The sequence below is a fragment of the Acipenser ruthenus genome, chromosome 5, assembly GCF_902713425.1.
Source record: "Acipenser ruthenus chromosome 5, fAciRut3.2 maternal haplotype, whole genome shotgun sequence".
In the NCBI taxonomy this organism is placed as follows: Eukaryota; Metazoa; Chordata; class Actinopteri; order Acipenseriformes; family Acipenseridae; genus Acipenser; species Acipenser ruthenus.
The window spans coordinates 23,001,975-23,021,985 of NC_081193.1; the positions used below are offsets into that span (position 1 = coordinate 23,001,975).

Below are 20,011 nucleotides of genomic sequence, written 5' to 3' on the forward strand. Positions count from 1 at the left end.
TTTCTGTATACTCTGACATACAATAAAACCAGTATCAAAGTGTGTGTTTTTTTTCGTGTTGTCTAGGAAAATGTTGTCCAGAATGAATTATGGCAAGCTAGACACGCACTCATACAAAGTGTAGACACAAAAATATTTTTCTGTTTTGGTAAGCAACCCCTGCACCTTTCAGCTGGCATAGCAGCACAGCGCATGTAAACTCTCGCCTGTTATTATACTGTGCAATGAATAAAAAGAAAAACAAAGCCTGAACTTGGAAAAAAACAAATACATACAAACACACACTTACACAAAGAGAAGAAAAATATTCCCCTCTTGATATTGTGACACATTTCCTGTCTGTTCCTTTGCTGCTTATGGTGTGTTGGTCCTATTTATAGTGCAAGAAAAGGAAAACCTCTCCAATGCAGGCAGGAAAAACTATGTTGGGAAAGAATAGGAGGAAGTCAGACCAGTTAGGCAAACACGCTGGAGCTAATAGAGGCTGAGCAGGAGGCACCAGCGGTACGGCAAACGTGCTAAAGGAATACAGCGATGTTGGCCCCCTGAAAAGAAGAGTGCAAAGTAAGCTAGGATCTTTATCATTTCTCACTGGCACGAGACTGACAGCATGCTGATACTGAGAAAAAACAAGGGATAGATGAGTTCAAACAAGCTACAGGGTGTGTATTTTAATCCAACTGCGTGTTGTCCTTCTAAAGGTTTACTATGACACTGTATATTTGCACAGTACGATTGCCATGCTTTTCTCATGCTGCTACTCTGCTCTTCAAGGGATTTTAACATGCTTTACTGTAGTTCCCAGTAATTCGTCATGTTTCTCTGTGCTTTTATTATGCTTTACTACAAGTTTTCATGCTTTTACTATGGTGTACCAACTTTCATAAGTGTGCAGATAGTGCTTGGGCTGCAGTGCTTTGTTTACTCCACACACATTTCAAAGGACTCCATGGAGCTGATGTATCTGGTGTAAGCAACAGGATGCAAGAGAGACTGGCTGCCAGATTGGTGGTAACCTTTAAAAGATATGAAGAAAGTTATTATGGAAATGTAAGAATGGAATTTCAATTTAAAGCAACATTTCTTATTTATTTTTCCAAAGAGTGTGATTTGTTGGCTCTTCACGGTAAAAAATAGTATTGCAAAGCTCATACATGAAAAACAAACTTTTTTTTTAAATGTCAGTTTTTATCTTTTAATAGCTTTAGTCGTGTTTTTAGACCTGTGCTGGCATAATGCATTTACACCACAACCATCGCAAACTGCAGAGTGATCAGTTTCATTAATTCACAGAAGTTCAGTTTTGGCACTGGTCACAGTAATGAGATTAATGCTTACCATGAATACCAGAAAACTACAATACCTTGTGAGCGCTGGAGCTATCAATATATATATTGATGGTGTGTCTGACCACCTTGTTGGGAACCTGATACATAATCATAGCACGATGATCAGATGGTACTTAATGATAACACTCCACTTAATTGGTTTAGCTGAAAATGCGCAGTGTTCTTGGTATTTAAATCATACAGTAGTTTATTTTTATTTTTTTTTTTACCTAGGATAGGAATTCAAATAATTGCATCAAATTGTAAATACTGTTTGAACTTTTCAAATTATTTTTCAAATCAGCCCTGAAATGCTGGTCTACATTCTAAGAACATGCTTTAGTATATTATGTTTATTGGTTCAGTAGAGTGTTTTGTAAGTGTGTTTTCTGCTTTGGTGGATGAGGCTAACTTCAACTTCTCAGATCTATAAGAGCTAATACAACGCTAATCATCTTCATTTAAAAAAATAAAAGTATTAGTAATGTTGTTGAAGCTGACACCCTGGGATCCTTCAAGAAGCTGCTTGATGAGATTCTGGGATCAATAAGCTACTAACAACCAAACGAGCAAGATGGGCCGAATGACCTCCTCTTGTTTGTAAACTTTCTTATGTTCTTATTCCAAACTGGATTCATAAAAGGTGAAGCTTTCCTTATAAAAGTTTACCACAGTATTTTTGCACACTATTTTGGCAGTTTTAGCATGCTTTTTCCATGGTTATACTATACATTTACCACAGTTTACCCTGGTTTGCCATGTTTATCAATATGCTTTACAGTACCTCACTATTCTTTACAATGCTTACCTATACTTTACCATGCTTTCTCTATGCTTTATTACACTTTGCTTTGCATTTAGTATGGTTAGTTTTTCTAAGGGTCGGTGATGAAGTCCATATGTGTGTTATTATCCCTACCCACCTTTCCAGTCATGCCCCTCTGTTCCATAAATAGGGGGGTCCTCAGGAGCAGATCCAGCCCTGTTCCTGTTGTGTGAGCCCCAGGGAGACGATCAAAGAATTGAACCCTATCCAGCTGCTCCGGACCTATCTGTGGAAGTTAAATGTGGCACTAGCAGGGACTGCACTTGTACACATATGATGCAGTAACTATTTTGGCCACAGCTGCAGTTGGAAGACCAGTGTACACTGAGCCAGTTTTGTACTTGAGGTGCATAGCCAACTTATTTAACTTTCACTCTTACGTCTAAGAGAAAAAATATACCTTATCAACATGGGTCAATATACTGGCTGCTTATTATTTTCCCTTGCCAGTAACCGGAGACTTCCACCTCATGCCCATTCAAATCCCAAAAAAAAACATTCAGCCCAGTGACGCTGTTCCCTTTCCACCTTTAGCTCCAGGCAAGTAACAATCTGTTTCTTGAATGATAATGATCCCAGTGTTTTAGACAGTAACCTATTTCATGCATTTAATACAAAAGGGGCTTCACGAACATGCAATGGGTGTTTTAAATGGGTTTATAGCCTCCAGTTGCAATGACCTATTAGCATTACCGTCATAATACATATACTGTGTCTTGTACTACAGCATAAAAGTCAACCACAAGGACATTAGACATTCCTCAAAGATACAGCATGACGCAGTGTTCATTGATTTACCAACTGCAGTTACAATTGACAGGCTACCACTATCATGTCCAATTATCTAACAGCATAGTGCTCTCGTCCTTACTGTACAGTCAATTATGCAATGAGTAGCGTGTGTGACATGGTTTAACTCCAACCATTAAGCCACCTTATGATATGCCTACTTTAAGTTAGTAGCTAAGTTACTTTGAAAGAGGTCACACCTTAAATGAAGTTTCTTAGGGGTCATTTTGATCAATTTATAATCCGTTGGGATAAACCACAGATTAATTTTATTTATCATATGTCTATTGTAAGGGGTGATCCAGAGAAAGCCATAGATAGATTGTTCACAATGTTGTGGCTTTTTCCATGCTTAAGCTATGCATTTACTATAGTTGACCATGTTTTGATCTGAAGGATCATACAGGAACGCTACTTGTGAGACACAGGACTAGAGAGCTGAAATGTTTAGTACCTGCTGTTAGACAGGTTAGCACAGATAACATTGATTATCTAAATATCTGAACATCCATAATCAGGACATCTATCTTGAGACCATGGTTGGTTTAGGAGCAGGAGGTGGGAATGGGTGGAGTGATTTTGCCTTTGTAACCCTTCCCTAAAGGGATTTAGCTTTATAAAATCGATGAAGTACTGTACCCCTGTTCCACCTCCTCACAACACAAGCTTTGTCTCTCCAGTAGCAAACCTGACATATTGAAAAAAGGAATGCAGCTTTATAGAGGGCCCTCATTCACACAGCATCCCAAGACACTTGCAGCCACCTCTGTGGTCATTTCATTTGCATAGGCACAACACACAGCTGCTTTTCATTGTTGTTTTACTTGATTTCACATTACGGTGCTACGACGTTAAAGGACGGCCCTTTATACCGCTTATCAGGCAGTATGATCGTGTCTCCCATTTTGCCCCATAATGCCATTCCACTATCACCTGCATTATTATTGCAAGGCGAAACACGACTAGAATAGTCTCTTAACTAAAGATATTCAAAAGAGGACAATATTGCTAGTTCTAATAAGAGGTAAGATTATGTATTTTAAAATCTTGGTTAGAACTCCTTTTAGAGTGCTTAGGTAGGTAGGTAGATAGATAGATAGATAGATAGATAGATAGATAGATAGATAGATAGATAGATAGATAGATAGATAGATAGATAGATAGATCGATAGATAGATAGATAGATAGATAGATAGATAGATAGATTGAGGCTGTGTGGTCCAGTGGTTAAAGAAACAGGCTTGTAACCAGGAGGTCCCTGGTTCAAATCCCACCTCAGCCACTGACTCATTGTGTGACCCTGAGCAAGTCACTTAACCTCCTTGTGCTCTGTCTTTTGGGTGAGATGTAATTGTAAGTGACTCTGCAGCTGATGCATAGTTCACACACCCTAGTCTCTGTAAGTCGCCTTGGATAAAGGCGTCTGCTAAATAAACAAATAATAATAATAATAGATAGATAGAATAAGAAAAAGTCATTTAGCCCATCAAACTTGTCTCTTGCTATCACACTGTGACCCAAGAGCAGTATGTAATTATTTCTTGAAGGATCACAGTGTCTTAGATGATAAACTATTCCACACATTTATTATTTTTTATTTATTTTTTTTTAAACATATTTCATGTCGATGCCATGAACATTTAAAATTGTTTCAAGCCTGTAGTTGCGCAGATGCTGATTCCATTAGCATTAACATAATAATAATAATTATACTGTGTTTCAAACCACAGCATGTAATTCACCCACTCCCAGTGTATGCTGAACAATAATATTCAGAGCACTGCAACTAAAAATTGAATATGTTAAGAAGAAAATGTGTAGCTTAAAATGTAACATATATGAGCTAATTTACCTTCTGTATACCTGCATGATTTGTCATTTATTAGCTATATTTTGTAGTGCTGAATCTTTAGACTATTTAACCCCCCCCCCACCAATTCAAATTTCCAGTAATTTCAAGACCAAAAAAAGAAAAAAATAGACCCTGAATAAAATAAAATAATCCTAATTATGAGTTGCCATTTTAACCCTTAGCTGGTACATTTGCAGTTTATCATGCAGTTCCCATACGATGCAGTTGTCATGCTTTACCATCTTTAGTTTTTTTCAGTGTTTTATCATATTAATGCTTGCCTACGCTGAACAATTATTTCACTGTAATCTTATCATTTATTTTATGAAAAAAGCTAAAAAGAACAATTAACCCATAAGACTAAAATTCAGCAAAGCAAATGCACCTCAGTAAAGCACTGGGGAAAAACCACGTAAAATCAAAGCTCTGTTTATGCTATACTGTGATTTAAAAAACAAAGCACAGAATAGATGTATGCATCGTCAGTTGGATTTTTGTGTTACATTCCTGGAAAATATAAATCTAGCATAATAAAAATAAAACAATTCCTGTGAAAAAGCAGAGCAGAGCAGTCTATTTCATTTGTACTCAGTTAGCAGATACAGGTTCCAAGAAGTTAGAAATGTGAGTTTATTTTCCTAGTCTGGTAACAATTTTGAGGCTTTGTAAAGTAATATCTTGCATTGCATGAAGCAAGCAAATTCCTCACGTAGATGTAGTTCAGTAAGGTGTACAAGGATGGCATGACAAAGGTTTACTGCCAAGTCTGATTTTGAGAAGTGTAAGCCACTCTTCTCCACTGTGTTCCCCTCAGATAACCTATATTGTATGTGGTGATTTTTTGTCCAGCGAGGCTGCAACATTTTTATTGGGGAAATGGGTGCTATTTTGAGCTGTGTAATGTTAGACTGCATTCTCTGTATTTAGTATCCTCTGATATCGTGGCTTGTCAGTAAAAAACCCTCCCCTCCCATTCCATGGTACAGTATGTTGAGCAAACTTGCTTCGCTCATTAAATGTGCATCGTTAGATGTAACTAATCCACAGGTTCCTATGTTCTGTCTTTGTCTTTCCTTGACCAATGCACACCTTCCATAACTGATTCCACTTCTGAATAAAAAGAGCACCACAAAACATGGATTTACTAAAATGATGCAAATTGGACTGAACAGATAAACAGGGGTCATGCATTGTGTCTGTTTTGCACCTTTCCTATTTTTGTGGTGGAAAATGGGAGCTTAAATAAGAGCCTGTGGGTGGTAATGATGCCTGTAATCTGTGTTAATGGCCCTGAGTAGTGTACCTGGTTAAGCTGACCATGTCTCAATTAAACCTCTGCACGTCACAGCACCCACTTTCCACCAACAACACTTCAGTGCATTGACTGCAGGTGACTAATCTGATTTGCAAAAAGAAACAATAAAAAAAGTATGAGATAAACATTGCGTACTAGAGTTGGTCAAGTTCTTGTTTCTATTTCCATCTGAGTTCCAACTTGACCCCTCTAGTTAAGTATAACATTTGCTTTTATAAAGCTTTTTTGTACACGTGGAATTTGGACGAAAAAACAACCCAGTAGCACAAATGGTACACATAGTCAATCTATTTTTCAGTTCAAAATACTGTATCAAGCAAAAGATTTGTATCAATTGTTTTTGGTGTCGGCATCTAGAACTCAACACTTATGCATACACATTTCTTACTAGTGCACGAATCACTGGGCAATGTTGAACAGCTACCCGGCACGGCATTATCATTTCGGGCCTCTGTGCCTGCAATGGGAAGAGTGGACATTCATTTCATAATGGGAAGAGTGGACATTCATTTCATAATGGGAAGAGTGGACATTCATTTCAGGCTGCTGTGCCTGCAATGGGAAGAGTGGACATTCATTTCATAATGGGAAGAGTGGACATTCATTTCAGGCCGCTGTGCCTGCAATGGGAAGAGTGGACATTCATTTCATAATGGGAAGAGTGGACATTCATTTCGGGCCGCTGTGCCTGCAATGGGAAGAGTGGACATTCATTTCATAATGGGAAGAGTGGACATTCATTTCGGGCCGCTGTGCCTGCAATGGGAAGAGTGGACATTCATTTCATAATGGGAAGAGTGGACATTCATTTCAGGCTGCTGTGCCTGCAATGGGAAGAGTGGACATTCATTTCATAATGGGAAGAGTGGACATTCATTTCATAATGGGAAGAGTGGACATTCGTTTCGGGCCGCTGTGCCTGCAATGGGAAGAGTGGGCATTCATTTCATAATGGGAAGAGTGGACATTCATTTCAGGCTGCTGTGCCTGCAATGGGAAGAGTGGACATTCATTTCAGGCCGCTGTGCCTGCAATGGGAAGAGTGGACATTAATTTCATAATGGGAAGAGTGGACATTCATTTCGGGCCGCTGTGCCTGCAATGGGAAGAGTGGACATTCATTTCGGGCCGCTGTGCCTGCAATGGGAAGAGTGGACATTCATTTTTAGTTTTCGCTGTAGCCGTTCTATAACTTTGACTACATGCCGGTGCACATGTATTGTAGTAAATTCACATAGCATTGCTGAGCTAAAGAACTAAAAAAAAAATTGAGAAGAGATTTAATTCCCTGGAACCACTGAACAATCAAAAGTTTAGTTCATTACAGAAGGCTCATACATATTACTTACAGTAATATCTTGATATTGACAGATAAAGACTTTATTGGTATCTACCTCTGAAGCAGAAATGTGTCACAACACAAGTGTGATGCTAACGCAATGGAGTAAAGTATGGATGAATGCAGAGAGATATTAATAGGGTTGTCTTTTAATAGAAAATACATGTGATGTGTCTTTTAAAGAGAGGCTTCTTGAAAAAACAGATGACATACAAGCTGATTCTGAAAACCTGGCACAAACAACAGGACTGAGTAGTTTATTCACCTTCACAGTCTTTGTACACTTTTGTTAAAAGTGCCAACAAAAAAAAAGAAAGCTACTGAATTTAAGAAAAAAACAAAACATTTACTTTTAATGTTATCTATATAACACACACACACACACACACACACACACACACACACACACACACACACACACACACATATTTTAGAAACTTATACATATAGTAATTATTTTATTAAAAACAATTGTTGAAATGAATCCAATGATGCCATCTACTGACATTAAATAAACACTGCATTTACTTATTCTCAAACAAAATGACAGGTATTTTAAAACAACAGTACAGTAATACATTTAATACGGCTTTTTTTTAAATGCTGTTCTTTATCACAATCCCAGCAAACACTGTCACTGGCTCTGTAGTCTTCCTACAGGAAATATGAGTGGTGTGATGCATCCCTCTTCTCACAGTAGCTTACATGTATTTGTGCTTTGGGACTTGGAGTTGTTACCGTGGTAACGTAACTGCTTTGCAAACCCATATCTCTTGGTATGAATCCTGCGCCTCGCTCTTTCTTGTTATCTAATCACCAGCAATTGGCAGCATTGTCACTTGTCCCTTTTCTTGTATTTTATATATTTTTTACATTCATTTAGGGTATACAGATTTTATACTCACGTTTTCTACAACGCTGTACGTAGATCAAGAAAAAAGAAGTTTCTTCCTGGTACAGTATCTTATCTCTCACTGTGTCACGTTACCTGATTGCAGCTTAACCACTGGAGGGAAACTGGGCTACAGTACAGGAAGTGAGCACGTGCCAGGAAGTAGCTGAGTCATTTACAACATTACCTTTAAGATATCTGCATAACAAAACTGAGGTATAGAAAACAAACAAAGAACAAGATCCCCAACATAAAAAGGGGGTGCCAGTGAAAATACTGCTGATGTTGATTAGAAGCGAGAGTATCTTGTTAATGGAATATACTAGCAGAATTAGGGTTACCATATGACTCCATGTACAGCAGGACAGTTTGGGGCAGTCCAGGTTGTTTAACTCATTGCAATGCATTCTGGCAAATTCTACATGTCTCAGGTACCCTTCAGAACAGGGCTACACTTACCAGAATGCATTGGGGTGTTAGTTAAAAAGCCTGAACTGTCCCATATTGTCCTAGTATACATGGAGTCATATTGTAACCCTAAGCTGAATGTTATTACTATAACTGTAATTTTAAATTAAAACAGCCAATGGTTCCTGCTGACAGAAAACATGTAGCGCTTTAAAATCCTAAAGAGTTCAATTAAAATGACAGCTGAGCGATAATGAGGTGTTTTGATGTGACAGGTGAGAGAGAGAGTGACGTGTTTCAGGCCGTCTCCAAAAGGAAGATTGGAGATCGTCTGAGTGTTCTGCAGGCAGGGGAGTACCTGGATTCTACAATTGCAATGCTATCAGTTCCAATCAACAGTACATGCCCTGTTTTAAAGAAAAGTTCTGTTTCTGGTTGTATGACCTTAACCTTAATACATCTGAATACTTAAAAAAATAAAAATAAAATAAACTTTGCACTAGCTTCAAAATTGAAATTACAAAGCGATCAAAGTGTGGATCACCAATCTTAATTACATTAGCATTTCCTTTTTCAATTGCTTTAATTCACTTTTATTGTTGCAGTACTGTATATAACTAATTGTGTAGAGAATCCATCTATGATTTCTCATTTCCGTACTAATAAATAATACAGGAGCTCATGCAGTTATTGGTTTATATTATGTTAATGCACGATCAACATATTTCACATTATCGCACTGACAGGGTGGAGTGAGTATACAATGTATTTTTTCAGCAGGGATTTGAATATTGTAATCAAATTTCCTTTTAAGATATGAAGACACATGGTCCCCTAGTGGCTCACCCAGTTAAAGCGCTGCCGCTGGGAGTGCAGGATGAGTCACAGCCTGGACGGCGCCAGTTCGCGTCCAGGCTGTGCAAAGAGGCTGAACTTTGCTGGGGACCACGAAGGGAGCGTCCCGGGGTGAGGGATGGGAAACCGACAGGGATTCCTTCTCCTCATCGTGCAAGTGGATAAAAAAGCAGGGCTGATCTCTGCTCTGGATTGCTCTGTTTAAAAGTGATTCTAGCTTTAGGCTTGTGAGATCGGAGGACGCTCACACGCCCTCAGAACGTCTGTGCTGTGTGGGGACTCGCTGCAGCGAGGAGGAAAAACATAATTGGACATTCCAAATTGGGTGAAAAGAAATAAAAATAATAATAAAAAAAAGATATGAAGAAATGTGAATAGTAGAACATCTGTATAAATCCATTTGGGAAATAACTTTAACAGTATTGAGATTTTGCTAATTTTGGCAAATGTGTCCAATTAGAACCTGTGTGGGGTTGCTGTGCACTCATGGTTGTCTTGGCAGCAGTGGATTGAGTACTGTAAACTGTAAAGCATTAACGGTGATCCCTTTGATTACATGTTCATCCGGTCCCTAAGCATGACAATTAGTGCCCTTGCAACCCCCTCTTCACCCAGGTATAGAGGGGAGGGGGAGGGGTGTAGAAAACACAATTATCAAAGTGTATTTTACAGTAGAATGGCAAGCGATGTTGACCATCATGCACATGTTTGACCAGCTTCAAGTTTACTGAGTAAAATGTAACTTTTTTTTTTTTTTATAAAAGTCATGCTGTATTTTTGTGGTGAATGGTGATGCTCATAAAAGTTGAATCCCCAATTTCTATCTATAAAGACCTCTCTTTTTTTAGAATCCAAAGTCGCTCAGGTGACAGATTGTGCAGAATCGTGTAGTTTTTGTCATGTAGACTGGAGTCCGATTTAAGTTGCAACCAGATATGAAATCAGGCCTCCAGGGGTAAAGAGGGTGCATTAACCCCTATTTATATTGCTTATGCTGCAGCTATATCTCCCTTTTTACAGCTTGTCTGCTGGAGTGACGAGAGCTGCAGGCCTCAACACAGGGAGAATAATGAACTTAAGAGAGATGTTGACCTCCCGGCAGTGCTGTGAGATTTATCAGAGGAGGGGCATGTGACTAGTTAAGCTGTAGAGTGCAGGGCTGTGAAGCCAGCTGCTGCTCACTTCAAGCTGGAGCTGCTAGCATTTGTACGAGGAATGCTGATGTTTGCTTGGAGTGTATCTGCGGGGAGAGTGAACCTTCCTGTTTGCAGTCCAGTCCAGCCTGTCGTTGGGTAGACTTTTTTTTCTAATCTGTATTGAGGATTTGTTTGATTTCTTTTTTTTATTTTCACTTCACACATCACATGCTTCTCCGGAGTGTTGAGTTCACGCTTGGTCTTGGTTGTCGCATTTGCTGTGTTTAAAAAAAAATAAAGAATGAGGTAAGTTGCAAGATTTTTTGTCCTTTGAGGATCTTTGAGGGATTAATTTTAAGAATTGTTGTTGATGGCAGCTTGGGTTATGCTATGCAATAACAAACCAAGTCTGCAAATAGAAATGGCTTAAGTTAATAGTGCAATAATAAAGCACTAAAGTATGTGTGGAGTGAACATGTCTAGTACAATATTGTATCTGACACACCTACAGTTCTTAAACTATGCAAACTGTTAGTTGCTGGCTTAGTTAGTGTGCAAATGAATGCGCTATTGTGTGTAGCCTTGACCTTTGGAAGGTGTACCATTGCTTTGCTGGGCTGGGTCCTGTGTGAACCAATAGGCATTGACCAGCACAGACTGGGGCTGAGCTCAGAATAACTACTGTCATCAAGTCTTTCATGCAAGGAGTTACTGTAGGTGGGATGTGCTATCTATATGACTTTCCAGATAATAACACATTCTGAAGATACGTCATGGAGCTACAGCCTGATTGTTTATAACTGTGTGAAAGTGCTATGGGTTTAATTTAGTCCTACCAAAATATTCACTGTGGTTTACATATATTGTTTTAGCTGCCCAATTAATAATAAAATTTATTATGAAATACTATTAGTACAATTTCAATAGTGTATAGCTCAATCACATTTAATATGAGTTGGTACAACAGTTCATTGTTAAGGGTAGTGGAAGAAAATTAGTAATTTCCCATTTTTAAACAATTTTCAAAGATATTCAAAAACGATACCACAAATGGAAAGCAAAGTACATTTTGTTTCCTACGTTTGCACTGACTAAACTTGACCACCATGACGTGTCTGGTTTTTTTTTCTCTCTAGCCTCAATTCCAATTGTAAATACTTGGACTGATTTGTTGCTAACTGTATTGCATGAACGCCCCATCAAACAAAGGAAAAATATTTGTCATGCTTTGCACGTATCTTGATATATTGTCCTGCATTTAAAATATTTCTCAAAAATGCATACCATTGTATTTATATATCACACAAACACACACGCGCGCACACACACACGCGCGCACACGCACACACGCACACACACACACAATCAATCTGCTTCAAGAGGCTGAAATGATACAGTATATTTTTAACCTAGTATACAGAACCGTTAAAATCACTGTGCCTTCACAGAATGTGTCTAATGTTTATCTCAAGCATAAGAGAGAAGCAAACAAAAAAAAAGATAAATTACATTGAGTTTAATTAAGTTAAATAAATCAATATACTGGTTCAAAAGAAGCAGCTGAGCAGAGCTTTGTTGCACGCTCTTTGCCTAGTCATGCCCACCACCCCACTCCGGTCCATCTCCCGTCCACCTCCTCTGTGGAACCCATGACAATGTCAAGATGGTCCAGAAACCATATCCCTGGTGATTTAATGATACGTCTGCACTTTCTGAAGACCTTTTTGGATTAAAGGCCAGGAAGAATTCAGAATATGTGAGCACTTTTTCTTTTTTTCAGGCTCCACTGCTTCAAAAGAACCTGTTCCATCTTAAAATTCCATTCTCATTTTCTGGCAGTCCTTGGACATTTCTAGAGAAACTGAGCTGTAATCTGTTCTCTGTGCTGAAGAGCCATGATAAGTAATAGTGTGCCGCTGCACAAACAAGCGGTTTAAAGTGAGCTTGGTATTTGCTCTTTTTTTAGGTTAAATCATTTGCCTGTGTCTTTGATACGGAATATTTTGCATATTGTGGCACATAGTTTTGGAGCATTATTAAATGCTGTAGCAGGGCAGAAAAAGAAAAGCCCTCCTGTTAAATTAATTATTTGGGGGTGTTTAATATGATTTGTTGTATTTAAATGTATATGTTTGGTTTGTGTGTTTGTGGTGGTTGGCAGGGATGGGGTTAATTCCTATCCCTGCCAAAACCATGTGAGAATGTGGCTGGAGCCTTTATTGAATAATTGATGATTAATTAGGCTCCGGCCACATTGGATATAAAGGGAGAGAAATCCTCTTTTTGGTGGGTGTTTGGAAGGAAGTATGTGAATGAGAATGGAAGAGAAGAGAAAAAGATTTAAGAAAAATAACAATTGCTACATGTGCAGGAAGCACGGTACTTGTTTATTTGGTGTCAGTGTTTATGATTTGTTTTATTTTGCACTTTAGTACCTGCCTCTGTGTCGGCTGTCTGGTCTGGGGACGTCTTAGCTTGGCTGTCCTGTCACAAATGCTAAAAGCCATTAAGAAGAAAAAGTCATTCTATTTTTATGTTTACACTGCGAGGGTTCGTGGCTCCTTTGCAAGCACTATTGTAGTTAGTACAGTATTGTTTTACATACTGTGTGTTGGCATCTCATGCTTTCAAAATACCTTTTTGCTGAATTTGAATTGCAAATGAACAGAATAATATAAGATGAAATATCTTAAACACTGTCTTAAAGCTGTACTAATTTATTAGCTGATAGAGCTCTCTTCAGTATAAATGTATTTGTCCCTCTCGTGCCAGTAAGCACTACCCTCCTAAGGAAAGGGTACAGGGCCGTTTTCCCCATGTTTCAGGGGTGGAAGTCACAGGGAGTTTGGGTTGGGGGTTTACGCTCAAATCTGTTCGATATAGGCAAGCCATGTTGTAAATCAAAAAGAGACTTCATTACACTAGTTATTATAAATCAGCCTCCTCATGTCTACATGTATTATAGTTTAATTGAATTAACATTTTATAGCTGAGGGGAAATGTTAAATGGATTAGGTTTAGCAATAGATCAAGTATGAAAAGATATTTATTATCCCCTGCAGGGGAAGAATGTCTGAAGAGACAATGATACACAGTGCATATATATATATATATATATATATATATAATCTAACTCTAGATAGATAGACAGATAAATACACACAGCATCATTCTGCCTAGCTATTTCTACCATGTGGGGCAGCAGTGTGGAGTAGTGGTTAGGGCTCTGGACTCTTGACCGGAGGGTTGTGGGTTCAATCCCTGGTAGGGGACACTGCTGCTGTACACTTGAGCAAGGTACTTTACCTAAATTGCTCTAGTAAAAACCCAACTGTATAAATGGGTAATTGTATGTAAAAATAATGTGATATCTTGTAACTATTGTAAGTTGCCCTGGATAAGGGCGTCTGCTAAGAAATAAATAAATAATACCATGCTATCTGATCAAGGCGTAGTTAATTACTAAAGGAGTTTTCGGTTTTCATCAAGAACAGCTCATAGAATTGTTATTGAACTTGGTATGAGCCTTTCTTGCACACAAGTTCTTGGGTGTGTCATAATTGTATGCATAAGTTCTGACTGGCGGGTGTATTCTTAAGGACCGAACAGTCAGATTTATTGAAACATTGCATTTGACATTTTTTGTGGCACAGCGGGTCATTCCTATTTCCTCTGGTAACAGTGTATGCAGTACAGGTGGAAATGTAAGATGTGTTGTTGTGCTGCTTTTGATAGAAATCATGTTGCTATCAAAGGATTTGTTACCACGCTGTTGCACAGTACAGAAGATAACTTGAAAGAGGCCTACTGTTCTGTTACATAAATCTGTATTTAAAGCGTGATTCCTGTTTCAAGATACCCAGACTGGCTTCTCTTGCTTGCTGTTGTAAGCTTGGCAGTGCAATTGAACTGGAGGGTTTTATAGTAGATTTCTCTCCTTTACCAAATGGGCTTCGATGGCAATGCAGAGGCACTACAATGAGCTCAGCAGCTAGGATAGTGCAAGTGAAGCTATTGTTAGAATGATTCCACAGTGTTCAGTGGTTCTGCTCCATTTTCGTAGGGCTAATACGCTGGTATTAAATTGGTACTCCAATGGTCCTTTTTGTAAATCTGGTTCCATTCACTAAATCTTTAAGGTGTCATACAAGGTAAAAGCATAGTGCAACATCTACTGTTGTAAAGTTGTATATTGGGAGTGGCATCTGCATTTTTTTTTTTAATTAGTTGTTGCCAATTATCTTTATTATTTTCTCCCAATTTAGAATGGCCAATTATTTTTTAAGCTCAGCTCACCGCTACCACCCCTGCACTGACTCGGGAGGGCGAAGACGAACACACGCTGTCCTCCGAAGCGTGTGCCGTCAGCCGACCGCTTTTTTTCACACTGCGGACTCACCATGCAGCCACCCAAGAGCTACAGCGTCGGAGGACAACACAGCTCTCGGGCAGCTTACAGGCAAGCCCGCAGGCGCCCGGCTAGACTACAGGAGTCGCTGGTGCGCGGTGAGCTGAGGACACCCTGGCCGACCTAACCCTCCTTCCCCCTGGGCGACACGGCCAATTGTGCGCCGCCCCCTGGGAGCTCCCGTCCACGGTCAGCTGTGGAATAGCCTGGACTCGAACTCGCGACGTCCAGACTATAGAGCGCATCCTGCATGCCACGCGGAGCGCCTTTACCCGATGCGCCACTCGGGAGCCCCTGGCATCTGCATTCTTGAATTCAGCTTCAGTCCTTTCCTCCAGCAATGTTGACCTGTTACCTATATATTTTCCTGTACTGTACATTGAAGTTTTGTTACAGAATGCTCTGTATCATTGAACAGCTAGAATTTGTAAACCCTGTCGGTTAGAGCTTGGAATATATTAATATACATCTTACTGTATTTCTGTCCTTTGCACCTGTACTGGTGATTACATCTGTTTGGAAACAGCTGGAGTCTTTCCAGATCAAGAGGCTGAAGACCTATGCAGTGCAATGTATAGAATGAAGGAAATAACATCATGTAACTGTAGACATAGATGCATGCAATATCCAAATACTGCATACATGCTGTTTTTGAGTTTTAGAGTTGCACCCAACTTCAATATAATGCATGATTGAGAGACACCTGTTTTTGCATCAGTGTTCAATGTAAGAAAATAGCTAATTCATTACCATTGATATAGTCAGTGTATTTGATAGGTAAGTAATATGCACATTTCTCTCAGTTGGAGTTTCTTTTTATATAGCATTGATTTTAATTAACTTGTGGTTAATACTTGGGCTGGTGTAATCTTAAGATAACAACACATTCAGCACACAAACACACAGCTTAATATTTATTTACTTTTATTACATTTGTTTTTTTATGTTTATGTCAGCTGGGCCATTGTTATCATTAGCAGCACCATTGCTAGGAAGCATTGCTAAGCAATGTGATCATTTGAATATTGGAATATTTCCTTTTTTTACCCTATACCTTAATTACTGTAATCAATAATTTACAACAACCACATCACAAGTGCACGAGGGTGATAACAGAAGGGCCCAGTCATTGCCCGTTGATCATTTTCTGTATTCCTCTTCTTATTACCTAATTATACATATAAAACATGTTGAATCTTCTTTTTTTTTTTAAAAACCCAAATATTATCCTTATAGATAAATGGTAGCTATACTCTTTGCTGTAGTTGTTTAAAGCGGTCTGTGGCAGGACAATGCTTGGACACAGCTTCTTTATGGAACTATCTGCCGCAAAGCTTTGACGTTAAAATGTAATTGCCTTCTGGGAAAACAAGGATACGTCACATTTACAAAGCAGGGTATAATCAATTCTAATGTTAACAGTGACAATCTGTCTCCTCATCAAAAGGGTAACAGCATCTGATTATGCACAATGATTATTATACTCAGCAGCCGACTGGCAGACATTGATTTTCCAGCTGTTTTGTGTAATCTTTATTTTGTTAATAAGACAAATAAATAGCAAGTCTTTTTGTCCGCTGTTAACTCAGTTTGTTGACACGGGACACATATTGGTTGTCAAATGTTTGCCTGTTCCTGAAGAGAACACTGACAATACCAAATCCCTTTGGTTTCCACAATGCTTCCTATCTTTGAAAAACATGTAGCCTAATATGTAAATCGTGGTTAATTGGAATACAAATCTATAATGTAATTGCAGTAAACATCTTGAAACCCTAGATCCAGTGCTTGCAGCGGCCCACTTGCTTGTTTGAGCTCTAATTATCTTCCACTGAGGTTGCAGGTGCACAAGTTCATGATGACATTCTTAATTGGTTCTGGTATTTGATTGGCTGAGCTAATGAAGGCCATTCAGAACCCTTTGCCTTGATTTGCCCTTAAACTTTACAATATGTAAGTTGTTCCTCATTTGGGCATCGTGGTAACTTTGGAACTTCTTTTTTTTTTAGTGAAATTATTATTATTATTATTATTATTTATTTCTTAGACGACGCCCTTATCTAGGGCAACTTACAATTGTTACAAGATACCACATTATTTTTACATACAATTACCCATTTATACAGTTGTATTTTTACTGGAGCAATCTAGGTAAAGTACCTTGCTCAAGGGTACAGCAGCAGTGTCCCCCACCTGGGATTGAACCCACGACCCTCCGGTCAGGAGTCCAGAGCTCTAACCACTACTCCACACTGCTGCCCCAATGCTATGTACATGCTGCTAATTAAATATATTGATTGAAAACCTTTGTTCTGTTCTCTGGTTAATGACAAGATTATACAACTTGTGAGCCATTATTAATGGGTTTTGGAAGACGACGAATATAATTAAAACCTGAGCCGCATGTAAACATATTTCACAAGTGACTATTAAATGAACTACAAATCAGTAACCCCACACTTTTGTTACCAGACCTGACACACCTGAGAAAGATCACATCTGGATTGTCGAGGTGCACCGTGCAAAGAACACTTGAAATCTTGTAGATGGACAACCCAGATGTGCATGGTCGGGTAGTTCCAACAATGTTTTTTCTTACCAGGAGACTGTATATACTTTTGTCAATGAGATCTTTGACACTGAATACGTACCACTATTAGGTCATATTTCAACATCTGGACATCTAGCATCAAATATATATTGGCTGTATGCACCATGCCTTGGTGTTCCTCTGTTGAATGTATTACTAGATACTCCTCACTATAATACAGTAAAATTTAAAGCGAATTCTTGAATACAAATTAAATGTGTTGTCTTTTGTTACTATATAACACTGTGGATGTACACACAATAAAAATGTATTTTTTTATTTATTTAAAAAGTGTTTTAATTATTTTTCTTCCTCCAAATGACAATTTACTTTGAAATAGCCATTTTATAATCGGTATAAACCACTTCGGGCTGTGCTATTCCCATGATATACTGTATATACAGATTTCTGGCTTGTCGTTGTTTATACCTTGCATATCTCTAGCTGTGAGGGAGGCCTATTCAGGTCTTATGCATCATATCAAACTAGTCCCGCCTTCCAGGAGCTGTAACACGCCAATGCATCTGACCTCAATCAGCCTGCAGTGCCTGAAAATTACAGCAATGTAGCAACCAAGATCTTTGCATGAATAATGCATCTTTGCATTATTTACTTCAATAATCCTGCAGTAAATTAGGAATGCCACCTTGAGGATGAGGTGCAACACATTGCAGTGCTGTGGGTTTGGGTTTACAGGAACCCATGCATAAACCATGCGTCATTTTTTTATTGGCTTGTTTCTTTCAGTATGCAGCATTATTGTATTTTTTTTTTACACTAAGAGTTATACAATAGAGGGAGAAATTAAAGAAATTGTTTGCAAACGTTAAATAAATAACGCATTCATAACATACATTTTCCTGAGTGGTAATATCAACATGAATTAAAGCAGGTGAATTATGCGAAACAAAAGACTGTTTAGGTTTTCATGTACGTGGTTCTGGGATCTAGAATGTGTATTGCCTCCACCCACCAAGTATGAATTATAATAAAAGCACCAAAATCCATTAGAATGGATACTGCGACTGTGGAGGCTACATGATATTTTCGTGGTTTTTCACTTTGTTACAATTATGAAATGAGCGTAAACAATGAAATTGCCATTACAGCAGTCATGAGGCAGCGTAAATTACCAAATAACCAAAAATAAACCCTCTCCCTTCCCTCTCATTGCAGTGTGTGCTTGAAAGGATTTGGTGGAGAAGACCTTGTTTTGAGCTGCTAATTTCTCACCACGAGCAGAGGTGTTTTTCTGATTGGGAAAATGACTCTTGTGCTTTGACAACCGCTGAAGGACCATGGGATCATCAACGCTGGGGAAAGCTGCCACTCTGGAGAAGTTGTTAAACGCCTGCATTGAGGCTTTTGGTAAGTGCAGTTGCCATATTATTTCGAGACATTGCAGGAGATAAATTTACAGGTTAAATCGGTACTGTGGTACGGTACTGGCTATTTGTTTTACTTTTAATATCTTTATCTTGATCTCTATGTTGAGTAGGTCTGTCAGACAAAGGTCTGAAAGAAACACATGATATGGCAAAAGCACATTTTTTATTAATATATATTAAGCAAAGGGAGGTTTTCAAAAGACACTTTTCACTGCTTGTAGTTCCTGGGGTCAGTTGTGAAGGTGTCAAGGCGAATTCATTTAATTTTCAAATCCAGTTAACGCTCAGGCTATATTTGGATTTAATCATATCATCAATGCTGTGTTTATTAAATACAAAATAAATATGTATTTCCACACTCACGCCATTGTGAGATGTGTCTGTAAGGGCTCTATACTGGGTCGCTCATCTCCGTCTGTTTCACTTACATGCACCTGCAGGACAGGATTGGAAACCTGAACGCAATGAATTGCAAATCTGTTTTCTGTTTCCCTAGATGACAACGGAGAATTGAGCAGCAGCCAGTTACCACGGACGGTGCTGTTAATGTATCGCTGGTACCTCACTTCAACTGAACTGGCTGGAAAACTTCTCCTAATATATCCTTTCAGGATGCAACAACACATTAAAATCAGGTTTTAAAATCCTGCATATCATGTATATCACTTATCCTTGCTATATTGGGTATATTAGTGTTATAGACTAGTCCTGTATGGGTTGCTTGGCAGCGAAGGGAATCATAAATTTAGACATGGGCCCTTTTGTATTTGTTTGACGTGTAACTTGGTCTATTTTTAGCAGCTTTGAAATATATCATTTTTTTTATTGGTTCATGAGTCACCAGCAGTTTCTAAAGTGTCTAAAGATTACACTGACAACCTTTTA

General features: G+C 38.6%; 1 protein-coding gene across 4 annotated transcripts in view; it reads left to right on the top strand.

Moving 5' to 3' along the window:
- The first annotated feature begins 463 nt into the window (after window positions 1-463).
- LOC117403108 (ras guanyl-releasing protein 3-like) overlaps window positions 464-20,011 on the top strand; it is a 39,773-nt gene continuing 20,225 nt past the window's right edge. For 2 of the 4 annotated variants that reach the window (XM_034005075.3, XM_059023841.1), the window contains exons 1-3: window positions 473-662; window positions 18,915-19,106; window positions 19,623-19,725. In XM_034005075.3, coding sequence (XP_033860966.1) covers window positions 19,037-19,106; window positions 19,623-19,725 — 173 coding nt within the window. In that variant the 5' untranslated portion in view covers window positions 473-662; window positions 18,915-19,036. Of the gene's footprint in view, window positions 663-10,799; window positions 11,047-18,914; window positions 19,107-19,622; window positions 19,726-20,011 lie in introns of those variants that run through there. The other 2 variants (XM_034005076.3, XM_034005077.3) reach the window with 2 other exon arrangements.